This window comes from Mixophyes fleayi, chromosome 6 (assembly GCF_038048845.1).
Source record: "Mixophyes fleayi isolate aMixFle1 chromosome 6, aMixFle1.hap1, whole genome shotgun sequence".
In the NCBI taxonomy this organism is placed as follows: domain Eukaryota; kingdom Metazoa; phylum Chordata; class Amphibia; order Anura; family Limnodynastidae; genus Mixophyes; species Mixophyes fleayi.
In genome coordinates this window covers 141,894,556-141,909,461 of record NC_134407.1, presented here as the reverse complement: position 1 = coordinate 141,909,461, position 14,906 = coordinate 141,894,556, and the positions used below count along the sequence as shown (strand labels likewise).

The window sequence follows — 14,906 nt, the reverse complement described above, 5'->3', positions numbered from 1 at the left end:
TTTGTGATGGTAGGATAAAGTGAGTGTGTGCTTTGTCATTCCTTTTAGGTATATCAATGTGACAAATACCAAACTTCAGACTAGCATACTTATTGCACTGGCCTGTAGGTGATGCTGGACTGAGTAAAGTCCTTCCTACAACATTCATCATACAAAACAAATACTGTCCCACACACCCTGCGATATCCCAGCATGAGGCATGAAAACATCTATAACAAACAGTAATTCAGTCTAATTTGATTGGTCTGATCACAGCTATTGGTCTGTGTGTTTGGCCAGTCTTCCAATGGTCGTTTGCCACTATAAATGTGGGCAAAATTGGTCATTGTACCTGTTGTCCAGTGCTCACACTGAGTGGCATGACTGGCTTGCTTAATTATGAAGCATGTCCAATCTGACAGCTGTAAGCAGTCACATGATCAGATCCTGTATTGGTAAAGGAATGGGAATGGGAATGGACATGTCACCACCAATGGCGTTCCTTATTTCATCACACTCACTCACCTTCTACAACTCCCCTCAGTGTTTGTTCCTTTCCTGCCAACTGTGCACCTTCCCGGTCTTAACAGTTAGCAGTTTTGTCAAATCAGGTCATCGTTTTGTTTCTGGTCCAAACAAAACGTTGGATCAAAAATATACTTTTAAATGGGTATAAAAAGGTTTATAATTTCAATTTGCTAATTTGATAAAAAGAAAAATATTTGTTAAACATTTTAAAATGACAATTTTGTTCTGAAAGTTTCACAATTGCAAAATTTGCTGAAACAATTATGACATCTTTAATTGCCTTGTGTGAAATCTGGGGCAGCTGGTTGAAATTGAAACAGTGAAATATATCTCAATCTGTACTTAATGGCTTTGTACAAAGTTTGGATGACTTTTTGCACCCTATTTCACTGTATTAGATTATCTCCCTTGGTTGTGTCAACAAGAGTATGGGCCCCTGCTCCCAAAACCCACCACCTTCCCACCCTTAAGTTTTCTCCCTTCTCTATTATTCCATTGTTGTTTTGTTTTATTATGTTGATTTTAATAAGCTGGTTATGTTTTTTTATGAAAATTTTTGCATTGCATTATCAATGTGAGATTTGTGGATTGTTCTTTCTGTATGTTTGCCGATTTTATATATCACTGCCTTTCCTAAAACTTAATAAAGAAATATTATATATAAAAAAATCTTTAATTCTAAAATAGCAAGTTAGAGCAAGTACAATCAAACTGAAAACAAAGTGCCAACAAAATCACATTTATAAAAACTGCAGAAGTGTCACAATTTACAGTGTTCACCTTATTTATGAATTACACTTTTTTTGTATTAAATAATTTATTACAAGTTCACAACCCAATTTACACTTCTAAAACCTAACACTAAAAATAGCTAGCACAACTCAATGTAAATGTACAGTGTGCAGTTGTTATTAATATGGTACAGAATGTGTTCAAATAAATCTCAGTTATATCCGATACCTCCCCAAATTACATTTAAGCTCTTTTACCATAAAGATCTCCAGCATTGAAAACAGGTTCATCAGACCCAGATGAAATTAAACAGTCTCTGCTCATCAGGAATCTAATGCTGTTTCCCCAAACAGCATGAAACCTGACAAGCTGTTCTCAACAATAAGAGCTCCATAAGTACCTATCAAACAATAATTGATCTCATTGGAAGATAGTTCAAGAGCCAAAAATAAATTTCATAAAACTAGCAAAAAATATTTGCCTGAGAGCTTTTGACATCTTACAAACATCTTGATCATGTATGAAACTGCACATATACAAGAGGGCCAGAAATGACTATCCACATGGTACAAAATGCTCTGCTTCTGATTTTCACTTATCTTCCTATTGCAACAACTTTATAAAAAATAAAACAAATGAATTTAGCCTGAGTAACTACAATAGGAAAATAAATGGCATGTTCACCAGAAGAACATTATGTACCAGGTGAAAAGGGTCATAACAGAGGGTAAGGTTTTTATATGAAAAATCTGCACTGAATCTCGGTGAATATACAGCTACTCCACAGAACTGGAAGTGAGGCATTGACACCAGCAAGTACCATAGATCTTTAGGAAAGTATTCTCCAAAGCAGGAGCAGGGAGCAATGTGTGAGTGGAGGACATGACACGGCAGCTTAGTAAATTGTGCATTGTGATGGTCTGATCCTGGAACTTCCCCATTGCGGACCTCAGGATGGCGCTAAGAAGAACATCTGTCCTAGTTGTCGCTTTCTGATGCTAGTTCTGCAGGTGGGGCATAGTTTGATTTTCTGGAGAAAAAAAAGCATGACCAATATAAAAGACAAAGTATTGGAATTTTGTAGACAGGATAATGTAGAAAATTAGAGAACTTGCATATCTAAACCCCTCATCTCCCACCAGACAAAAAACATTGACAAACCTGAAGCAAATGTTCCCAGCATGCTTTGCAACAGTAGAAGTCACATGATGTGCATTTAAAAGGAACGGACCCTTTCATTTTGCAGCGAGGACAGGTCGGGCCTTCTGTAAACAGAAAGGGATGAAAGCTCTACCCTTATTACGTTACATGGCCTAGATGAGGTCTTTCAGTTCATTTCTCACTAAAGAACTAGCTTTGGTGCAGTTATGCAGAGTAACCAGCCCCCCTTTCAACTGACCAGCACACAAAAGGGGCATAACTTATAAGTCAAGGACATGACCTAAGGCCAAGGCCAATAGTGTCATTAGGGATGTTGGTAGGTATGGCTGACTTGTTAAAATGTAAGGCTCATCCAGCTTAATAAAGTATACTAGTTAGTGCAAGGGAATAGAGTTTTCTCATCCACTTCCTTTTGAAAGGCCATATTCTATTTAATAAGCTGGTTATATGTTTTTTTTTATGCAAATTTTTGCATTGTATTATCAATGTGAGATTTATGGATTGTTCTTCTGTATGTTTGCTGATTTTATATAGCACTGCCTGTCCCAAAACTTAAGAAATTATATATAAAAAAAATCTTTAATTCTAAAATAGCAAGTTAGAGCAAGTACAATCAAACTGAAAACAAAGTGCCAACAAAATCACATTTATAAAAATTTGAACAAGTGTCACAATTTACAGTGCTCGCCTTAGTTATGAATTACACTTTTTTTGTATTAAATAATTTATTACGTTAATTAAGTTCACAACCCAATTTACACTTCTAACACTAAAAATAGCTAGCACAATTTGCATACCAAAAATTAATTAAGTATCTGGACTGTAAGATGCTCTGTAATCTATTCCCCCCTCCAACAAACTCAGATGCAATACTTCAAAGTGTCACAGATCTTCAAACATTAGCTTGTACCAACAGCAAATTCGCATTTTACCTTAAGTAAAGAGACATCAAACAAAATTCTCTAGAAACGCACACCTGTTAACAGTATTCAGTTAGTACTCATAATATGTTTAGCACACAGCTCCACCTAACAGCTTTGAAAACATGCCAAGATATTGAGCAGGATCAAGCAAAGTACTCAAAGATGGTTGAACATACACCTTTGCTACAGTGTTTGTGTTCACTGGCAGGTGAGCAAAAAACCCACCTGAAAATAGTGGTCTATAGATGAACTATGAACAATGTATTGTCTATGTCAGACTAAGCGTGATCAATAGGTCAACTTCAGTGACTGTAGCTCAGGGCAACTTACAACAATTGGACTCTAACACTGACCATTAAAGTTACCATGTTATCCATCATCATCATCATCATCATCATCATCACCTATTTATTTATATAGCACCACAAATTCCGCAGCGCTGTACAGAGAACTCACTCACATCAGTCCCTGCCCCATTGGAGCTCACAATCTAAATCCCCTAATAGACAGACCGAGAGAGACTAAGGGCAATTTAATAGCAGCCAATTAACCTACCAGTATGTTTTTGGAGTGTGGGTGGAAACCAGAGGACCTGAAGGAAACCCACGCACACACAGGGAGAACAAACTCCACACAGATAAGGCTGTGGTTGGGAATCCAACTCATGACCCCAGTGCTGTGAGGCAGAAGTGCTAACCACTAAGCCACCATGCTGTTCACTTTAGCACATAAGCATGCCTGCTCACACACACCTTTACTTGGCCAAAAAGCATCCCAAACCATTCCATAATCATCTCATCTCAATATTGTAGATTATTCTTTAATTAGAGCATAACATGTTTGCACCACAAACATTTTATATATTAGTTTTCAATCAACACTAGCCCCCCTTATAGCTAGATTTCACAGTGGGCACATCTCACTCCAGTCCTACATAACCAATTGTTTCTAATTTTTGTATGGTGCATCCCCCCACTATTATGAACACTTGTGATTTAATCACATAGAAGCATTAAGAACACAGGGCCATCGGCTGTGATGTTTTCCAGTACAGTAAAATATTTCTGCTCCTCTTCTGATGTACAGTGAGGAATAGAAAACAAGGTATGAATCCCCTAGAATGAAGAGCGATAAATTATGTAAATATGCTCCTGTCATCTGTGGTTATCAGATGATATTAATAGTATCAGTTCTGCTTTCTGCTAGAGAGACATAGTTCCATTTCCTCACTTGTTACCAAAGAAAAGTCAAAATTGCTTCCCAAGACAGTCCTCTTTACCAGAAGGATCACTCAGTGGGTACTGGGCTTACAAGAATTATCCTAGACATAATTTTTCAGAAATACTTGTCAAGTCAATCATTCCAGCCGTGTTACAACACTTGGAAACTGTAACTTTGAATTAAGAGGAATATAGAATTCCCCGTGCCTGGCATGGCCCAATTTTGGTCTCCTCGATTGTACGTGTAGTGTGTTAATGACTGACAAGGCACTGCCTTCTATGAGTAAAGCTCGGTCTGCAGGAGCGGGAAGACCAACAGATTTCAGGGAATTCAAGACATAAACTGTAAGATTCCAGAATGGTGACACACTGAATTTCTAGCCACTTTGACAATTTGTTTATTTAGCTTAAAACTGACATTGTGTTTCGTGGTAAAGGACCGTGTACTATTTTTGCCAGTCAGGATATAGTGATAAACTGGGCAGTTCAGAACGAATAGAACACACAATTGCAAAACATGCTCCAAACAATATATGTATAGTGTTCTCCCCAGAAAATGTTGCCAGTCAGGTGGAATCAAGTAGTAGACAGGTGGGGACCTTCGCAATAATTAAATGTTGAAATCCTGACCTTATATTGATTTAATCTCGAGATTAACATTTTATATATTAATTCTTCTTAGAGGCCCAGTTGTCTTTGTGAAAGGTATACACTATGCCTAAAATTACCATTACCATGATATATTGTCAGTGGGGAATACTGCGGGTCCCAAGTATAAACTCGTTCCAATATATCTGTATATTACAATGTTTCTATAAATAAGGCTGCTTGTGAACCATGATGATTACACTGTGATAAAACCAGTGTATGTTATTTGGGTTGTTATGTAATGACTGTTCTAAGGACACGTTATCCTCATTACATCGTCGGATAAACAAGTTTTATGCCCAAACGCAGCTGCTGTTTCCATTGTAAAGAAGAATTCTTGCCTCACCTAGACTGAGGTACGGTCTTGTCAACAAACAAGATTGATTTTTTTTCTGAAGGCAGCTGGATACGTTTCCTTATTATCCACATATACTGTGCAACATGGATATTGGAAGGAACAAGGTATTTTTCTGCTTGTCAATATCCACAATCAAGGGCATTCACATAGAAAGTAAATAGCAACAACTAAAGTTGCCATATGAAATGTCAGTGCATCGCAACTTTCGGTCACGTCCGTGCCGGTGGCAGGGGATTTTTGCCGGGCAGAGCACTCCGACAAATAAAGCGTGGGGACAACACTGTATGCAACATATTTTTTTATTTTATTTTTGTCATACTAAAAGCTATGGTTGTTACTCAAAGTGGCATAATCTGTTAAATGTATTAATTGAAAAAGTACTTTTTTTTTTTTTTTTGCAGTGGGAGGAAATATAATTTTATAGTCCCTCTCTATTCTATTAAGACTGGGAGTGCAGATTCAATTGCAAAAATATGTGAAACACTACTTAATGGCAAATACTTTATAAGTAACTTGTAGTAACTATGTAGCATTAGCTCAGCCACTTGCAGAGCAGCGGGACAGCACACTGCCAATGCTGAACGGACCTGCACAGTGTGCAGCCGTAAAAATTAGAAAGGGGGGCGGGGCCTAAATCCCCCTCCCCCCCTAAAATCGCCTCGCCCCCCCCCCCTAAAATCGCCCCGGGTAGAGCAGTAGAGCAGTTGCCTAGATCCGCCGCTGCTACTACAGGGCAAGGTTTGCAGTGACACATCACAGTGTGCATCTTCCTGCAGCCGCTCTGTGAGGAGGATGGTGTCCTACGGCAGGATCCATGTAAGGTAAAGGGTAGGGTACCCATGCTGTGGGGTGACAGATTAGTTATATGTGTCAGTGCCCCCAACCCTGCACTCAGGGAAAGCAATAGCTAGCACTATGGAGGAGAGTTAAGAATGTACTGGAGGTAGATGCCAGCTGGCAAGATAAACCTTGAAATTGTGGTGCCTGGAACTATGTTCTTACCTCATGGCATGAATATTTAGTCACTGACAACACTTCATACACAATGAATAGTATATATAGCACCTATAGTATATGGAAATTCACTGCAACACTTTACGGGAAACATTTAGGCTAGCCAAGCACGGTCCAAATTTTCCAGACTGATTGCTAAAAGCCAGTCTGTACTACTGTGCTTACTTACAGTCATCATAGAAACTAAAGTTTGTTCTGGTCTGGCAGGCACAGTTATGCTGTGAGTGCGGTTAGAAGTGATCAATTAACTCCAAAATAGGTTGTTTATGCACTAGTCTTTTTGATACCAATTTAATATGCGGAATCTTGCCTCTTTTATTTTTAACATGTGGTATATATAATCAGTGCACCGATTTCAAATATTTGTATTTTTTTATTAATAAACTTTGTGGTTTTTATATTACAATATTGCGGATTCAGTTAGTAGGTGATATCAAGTATTACAGCGCTGATATTTGTGTTTTTTTTATGTAGATGTCCATTTTATGACTAATGTAATATATAAATTGTCGCTTTTGCTATAGGAAAAATATTCCAAGAGTGAAAAGAAAGGAGGTTGCTATTAAAAATATATGATTTATTAAAGAAAAAGTAGTACACAGACAACTTTAACATTTTGGGGTCAACAAAAGGTTAGGCAGAAAGCCTAGCAGCAAAAACATGTCATTTAGATGTCACGTTAAAAATAGTTAAGTGTTTGCATGGTATTACCAAATAATTTCTCAAGTATTGCAGTATTCACATGTAACTTGAGAAGAACTCTACTAGCTCAAAATGTTTCCTAAATAGGCCTTTGTTTCTATTATATTATCCTATAAATTTGAAAAACAGATTTAGTAGTTGGCAGATGTGTTGAATGTCGGCTAGATGGTGACTGATTACCAGATTACTAATCCTTCCACTTAATTTCTCATTTATTTCCTCTAAATCCTGTTGATTATCAATGTATGAAAAGTGAACGTCATAAAAATGCTATGTTGTGTCAAGGAGAGGAAACCACCGTTTGCATTGTTTCAACTAGAACACTATATTTACAAGTGATTCCAGGGAACTTCTCACAAATTTTATAAACAATAAAGAGCACATTATACCCTTACAATGTCTGCAGTATGCGATCAGTCCGAAATGAACAAATGCAAACAAAATCTTCTATGCCAATTACCCATAATTTATGACTTTGTGGAGGCTCATATATAACCCTTCTATAATAAGATTTCCATATTTTTTAATTGTGTAAGTCAAATAATTGGATAAATGAATATTGGTTTACCGTACGATTGCAACTAGTACGCCACGTCTCGCCAATCGCACGGATTAACAACACACACACACGTTCACTCTGACACTTAATAAATGTGTACTGTTTATAAGGTTACAATTCACATTCATTTATTAGTAAATGTATTAGATTATTTATACATAGATAATATTACACTAAAGGTAATTATGGTTCAGGTCCACAGAAATGTGTGGATTTTGGTCTCATATTAATCTATATTTTACTAGCTGAAATCCGGTGTCAATAGGGAAGCGATCACAAGTTATGAATGGTATAAGATTAATACTCAGAAAGCACATTGTGTATGGGTCAGCATAAACTGGTTTAGCGGCGGGAAGACACGCAGGCAATAGCTGGAGTAAGTTACCCCCACCTTTGAGAGAAGATTGAACTGGCCTATGACCAGCAGTCTACTGGAACATCGTTAACCCTGGATGAAGACCTCTCAGTGTTATCTGAATTAACATAAACAGTGATGATGTCACAAATATACACAAAGTGCATATAAGCAAGTCCCTGGGCCAGTGTAAAGCTCTCTCTCTTCCTGACTGCAGATTACAAATACAGAATATGGACCTGGGCCCAGGACGTGCTTGCGTAATGTAATGTATTCGGTTTATACTTTCCTTTATATTGTTATACCTTTTATGCATCATCATGGTTTGCCGTTATCCTGCTATCTTTTGCTATTAAATCTCTTTGTGGATTGGAACCACAATAATTGCATTGGACAATGTTTATTGGTAGCGACAAAACGAACATTACATAATATACTTAGTCATACAGGAGATTTAATTGTATAATATGTATGCGGGTAGTAAAAAAGGAGTCCACTATACCGCTCCCTCTTTCTATACGCAGCTAGTATAAAAGGTGACCTCTGTACCGCTCCCTCTTTCTATGTATACAGCTAGTATAAAAGGAGACCTCTGTACTGCTCCCTCTTTCTATGTATACAGCTAGTATAAAAGGAGACCTCTGTACCATTCCCTCTTTCTATGTATACAGCTAGTATAAAAGGAGACCTCTGTACCATTCCCTCTTTCTATGTATACAGTTAGTATAAAAGAAAGCCTGATCAAATTTGCAACATTTTAGCTGTTTGATACAAATATATTAAACTATATATGCATATAATGTAAGCACTATATTTTTTTTTAAATCAGGTAAGACTTTATTGCATTTTTTATCTTTTCTTTACATTCTAAACACTACAACAAAAAAGAAAGCCCATAACAGAAGGCTAAAGCCCCAACTATATCCCACACAGTGATACAGGTATCGTAGTAAGCACTATATTTAGTGTATAACCTTCTTATTTCTAAAGCACTGCAACATTTTGCTTTGCTGCCCAAATTTATTTTTCTGTTTCCTTTGTAACAAACATTTCCCAATGCGATTTTATACAGAGTGATGTAGTAAATAGCACCTAAAGCAGATTGCGTAAAGTGAAAGTGAGGGGAGAACAGGACAGCTATCACTATACAAATTACATTAGTGGGTCAGATGGATGGACTATTGCTGCAAGCAGTACTGAACAAACAAAACAAAACATTTTGTGCAGTAGTCACTTTGCAACGTACCTGACTCAGGCGTGAAAGGAGGTAAATGATGGTTTGTTCTACATTTCAACTGTTCCTCACTGCCCACTGCAGCTGCTTGGTCTTCGCCATTCATAAGGTAGCGGTGAAAAAACGGTGAAGGGAGATAAAAGGGTGTTGAGTAAGAGATAAAGTGGAGACATTATCGTAACATCACCTCAGTGTACCATCAATGCATTTTCTAATGAGTCATTCTTTCCCTTGCAGATGTTGCAATGTTATTTTCTATAATAAAAGGAGAAACCGTAAAGAATCCACTGAAAACAGATGTTGCCTCATTAAAATCACTATGCTTTGTACTATACTATGCCTTACTAGTGGTAAGGCAAAGATAACGTGCGTTGCAAAGATAACTGTGTGGAATGTGTAAATGCATATTAATAATAAGGATGAATTGGAGCCACCTTGGCCAGATGTTGCCACCATTTTCTGTCCATAAGTGGTAGAATAGGATGGCTCTTCATTTTGTCATTTTTATTTATTTATCAATCCAAATCAATAATAATAAATTCCCAATGCTGGTGCGGAAAAAATATGTTATGCTTGTATTGTATGGGCAGCACGGTGGCTAAGTGGTTAGCACCTCTGCCTCACAGCGCTAGAGTCATGAGTTCAACTTCCGACCATGGCCTTATCTGTGTGGAGTTTGTATGTTCTCCCCGTGTTTGCGTGGGTTTCCTCCGGGTGCTCCGGTTTCCTCCCACACTCCAAAAACATTCTAGTAGGTTAATTGGCTGCTATCAAAATTGACCCTAGTCTCTCTGTCTGTGTGTATGTTAGGGAATTTAGACTGTAAGCTCCAATGGGGCAGGGACTGATGTGAATGAGTTCTCTGTACGGCGCTCCAGAACCAGTGGCGCTATATAAATAAATGGTGATGATGATGATGATATTGTAGGTGCAGGAAACTTGTGATTACCAAACGGTCCCTTTTGTTTATGACATCTACAGACCTGTCAGCATACTGTGTGCTATGGTTGATAATTCTTTACAAACTACAACGTCTATCTTGACTCCTATCATCAATACAAATCTGAGCAGTGTCATCATTGTCAATGGTTGCCAGTTCACTGAAGCTTGAAGGTCTGTGTGGAGAGGGCAGGACATTATTGCTGTAATCAACCTTCATTACCCTGCTGCATACAGCTTAAGAACTGTTCTACCAAATAAGAATGGGTAAAATATCGCAAACATCACTGCCTACAAGCATTGTTGCAGCTGTTAACAAATGTCCTCACGTCATTTTCATGGGTGAAAAAAAAAAAAAAAAAAGAAAAATATATTCCACAAAATTTTGATGCAACATATCATAAATCACTAAAGTTTTTCTTTGCCCATGCAGCCTCTCAAGCATAGTAACAATACAATTACATCTAGCTGGAAGATCAAATATAATTTTATTTTGTGACAAATTGTTCCAGCTTTGTTACGTGAAGAGCATTTCTTGCACATTATTATCTGTTAAAATGGGCAAAGATCTCCTTTGATGTGTGTAATATGCATTCAGGGTATTTGTAAGTGCGCAAGAATCTCTGTACAATAAGGTTAACCACATGAGCAAAACACAGGATGTGTGGATTTTGCCCCAATTGCAAGGTGACAGTGATATTGGAGCCAATGTAAAATTTCCTATAATTTAGCTATGCATACTAGCAAGGATTCCATTAGCTATAATATGTTATCAGTTTCACGTTGTCTATGATAAATTTCACATTCTGTTTTATTGGGGGGTGGGGCTGGGGTGGGACTTGGGTCTTAGATGCTATTGTTGGGGCAGACCATATGTGCTTGCAGAATGGCAGCTGCATCTAGCACTGTGACTGGTTCCTCTTCATCAACACCACAGCTGGAATCTGACATCCATAAAGATGCGACTAAAGCCAGCTAATAAAGAGTATGAGGAAAAAGTCACAAGTTTACTTATCATGTGAACAGCCGACATGGGCAATAAAGTTCATACAATATAATTTGACTGACTCACGTCTACACAATTGACATTTTAGCTTAAGTAAAGGTTACTTGGGGTGTATTTTTCTTTACTTTATATGTTTGAAGGGGTAAACAAAGTGCTTGTGCAGACAAGAATTTATCTTGCCAGGTTCCAAACGGAATGCAAAGTGAAACAAATGCTAGGGAACAAGTCAGAGATGTACCGAGGTCTGTGCCACGCCACATACCTATGCTGTACACACAGTCAAAAGTTATACACGCATCAGGGATGGAATAGAATATGCTCAGTCAGTGTAAGAAATGGTCTGCTTATTTTCTTGGGGTAATCTTCTTGAAGATAAGAAAACGGAGTATTCTTACATCGTGGCACTTTAGGGCCAAAATTATGGTAATATTAAAATATTTTAATTCTTAGTTTTTCATAATTAAATAGCATATATCTTTAGGCCTTCATTATATTTTAAGCTGGCTAAATATATTTAAAATAATAGTGATATTAAGAAATTGTGAGAAAGTAGTTAAAAATAATTAAAATAGTATTATCTTGCCCCTATGTAATTTAATTTGGAGAGGTAGATTTTGTGTGTTATAAGTTCTTATTCTAAAAACTTCTAATACAAATTTAGAATAAAGAAGAATCAGTTTAATTCTTCTAAAATTCAAAACAAACTAGCGCACAATGGGCCTGAGTAAATTATGAACGTATCTGCAGGTTTTGTGCTTACCGTTCGCAAAAATCACTCTGCACGTGCTCCGAACCGTACGATACGCAACAGAACACAGCCACGTCCAAGTCATTTTCAAGCACAAACAAAACTTACTACAGCCTACGATTTAGGGGAGTGAGCGGGGTGGGGAGTGGCCGGATTTATGTAGGCAATTTACAGTAACGGCGTTCCCATGCAGCCACGTCCAGTCCACACAGAAGTTCACTGATTTTCTGCCGTATCTCTTGCAACAGTTAGAGGTCTAGTCTTAATCCTGAGTCCTAGCTACATCAGTCAGGTATGCATGCAATAACAGATGTCTGCAATCAGGAGCAACTGTAAAAATGTCTGTTATGTACAGTAGACATTAAGTGCACCCTAATGTCTTTCAAACCAGAAAAACATAAAAAAACAAAAACATTTTTTTGAAAAAAAAAAATGCAAATGTATAAATGACTATAATATTAACATGTAACATTAATTTAATATAAAACATAGGGAGAAAGGACGCTTATGGTGTAGTAATTAAATTACAATCAATGAAACTATTGAATGAAAGTAGCATACATTTTTCAAATATAAATAAAGCTTATCTGTTGGATGCTCAATAGATGTACTGCATGCAGAATATTCAGCTCTCATTTATAACCACTTGATTGTAAAGGTAGCAAATATATATTTTTTGTGCATTCTTTTGAGATTTTATATTTCACATAGGTACATGTCCTGAGGTGTCTGGTCTAGTAGAACAAAGTAAATCTACAATCGCTCACTTTGTGACTGGTCTGTGGATCTCTCACCATGATGGGAAACGAACGATTCTACTCTGCAATGTTTGTCACTGTCACCGGATACTTGTGCGTCTTGTGGTGAAGGTGTTGGTGGCCTCCCATTACAAAAGCTTGGCTGGCCTGCTGCTTTGTCGGGGCCAATACTTCCCCCAGTTAGATCTTCACACAGCTGGTTGAACTTCTTCTTGTGATGGACACGGACAAACCTATGAAATTCTAAAACATGGGAGAGAAATATGAGACAAGTAACATTCCCAGAGGCTGAGCAAACCCAATAAATCTTGATTGAGCGCTCGGTTGTATTAAAATTTAAATACACAACCTTATGGAGATTCAACAACACAGCCCAGAGCCCCAGCCTATAGGCCTTACCTCTCATTAAGGTGTAATGCTCCTGCTTTTCTGTAAGTAATGCGGCAATCTCACAGACCATAGCATCATAGTTGTCTGTTTTCTTGTAGGAGGAGAGGGCTATGGAGAAGCGCTGGAAATTAGAGGATCCCAAGGCCTCTTTCACCTGTTTCAGATATGCAGAAACCTGTGTTTGCTGGTCTTTGTTACTGGGGCCAAGCCCATAGTTACTTGCAGGAGCTGTAAAGAAGAAAACACCATTCAGGCATAATTACTGCTAATGAGTATGCCACAGAGTGTATCGGCATTTACTAACTCATGTTTGTGCCATATGGAACAGGCTTTATTTCCTCTTGTTCATCAGCTGAAGCCTGTTTAGGTCGGGGCAGAGAAGTATTTTATCTTTGACAGGTTTGCAATTCATCATTAGTTTCCAGATTCAATCTTCTACTATTACAATTGTTTTTAATAGTTGAAAATGCTCTTATGTGGTTGTCCTAACCGGAGAGGAAGATTTTAGAGAGAGGGATCATCTACCACAAGCCAGCCTGTTCATAAACCCCGCACACAAATACACACGGCAACTACTGAATCTTTTTTCTTTTATACAAATTTTTAATCACATCTATCAGCAATTCAAACAATGAAGGCTAGTATGTCTTTTCAACTAAAACTGGAGAAAATAAATAAGTAGTAGTTTACTAAGGGATGGACTGGCACCACAAAGTCAAAACATTTAAAGCCACCACCCTAAAAGGATGGCACGAAGGTCTCCATCATTCAATAGTCATTACACTTCTGTGTCACCATCATCATCTATTTATATAGCGCCACCAAATCTGCAGCGCTGTACAGAGAATATTTGTCACTCACATCAGTCCCTGTCCCATTGGAGTTTACAGTCTTAATTCCCTAATACCCACAGACAGACTGAAGGACACACAGACTAGGGTCAATTTGATGACGACAATTAATCTACCAGTATATTTTTGGAGTGTGGGAGGAAACTAGAGGACACCCAAGCAAACACGTGAAGAACATACAAAACTGCTGATTCAGCCTTAGTGAGGTAAAAATAAACTAAGTCATGTGCAGCAATGTCACATAAGTGGAGAGATAAAACCACAAAAGTAATAATGAATTAGCATTTGATAAGTCAGTTCCTGCTTAATATAGCAACCAGACACAATAGCTCATGTGTCAATGGGAAATACCTCATATAAAAAAAATATTTACAAGGGGAAAATTTTGAGATGAACATGAAAATATAAAAAACAAAAATGTTGACTCTTAGCACTTGATGTGTGCTGATAAATTTGTAAAAGCTTTTATTTAAAGTACTGTGAAACAGATACAGACAGCAATAATCTAAGCTATTTAGCCAAGCAGACTCGTTTAGGTCACATACACACTGGTGTTAAACTTCTTCATTTAGGTATCTTTTCCTCTTAGTGTATGAAATTGAAACAAATAAATACAAATATAACTAATGTGGGTAATAATGTTGACAAAATAGAAGAAATTGCCGTAAATATGATTTTACATTAAAATCAATAATAAAGAAAACATCTAAAAAGCTTTTTCTGACTTTTTTTATGATTATGAAGGAGGCAATGAGAAAATCCGAATGAACAGGTGTGTGATGAGTTCAAGTACTGGTGCTA

General features: G+C 37.5%; 1 protein-coding gene across 1 annotated transcript in view; it reads right to left on the bottom strand.

The window, feature by feature from the left end:
- Nucleotides 1-1,201: 1,201 nt before the first annotated feature.
- Nucleotides 1,202-14,906, bottom strand: part of RTEL1 (regulator of telomere elongation helicase 1) — a 74,130-nt gene continuing 60,425 nt past the window's right edge. The window contains exons 31-35 of the mRNA XM_075176621.1: nucleotides 13,264-13,482; nucleotides 12,874-13,107; nucleotides 9,426-9,506; nucleotides 2,401-2,504; nucleotides 1,202-2,269 (exon numbers count right to left, since the gene is read on the bottom strand). Coding sequence (XP_075032722.1) covers nucleotides 2,189-2,269; nucleotides 2,401-2,504; nucleotides 9,426-9,506; nucleotides 12,874-13,107; nucleotides 13,264-13,482 — 719 coding nt within the window. The 3' untranslated portion in view covers nucleotides 1,202-2,188. The remainder of the gene's footprint in view (nucleotides 2,270-2,400; nucleotides 2,505-9,425; nucleotides 9,507-12,873; nucleotides 13,108-13,263; nucleotides 13,483-14,906) is intronic.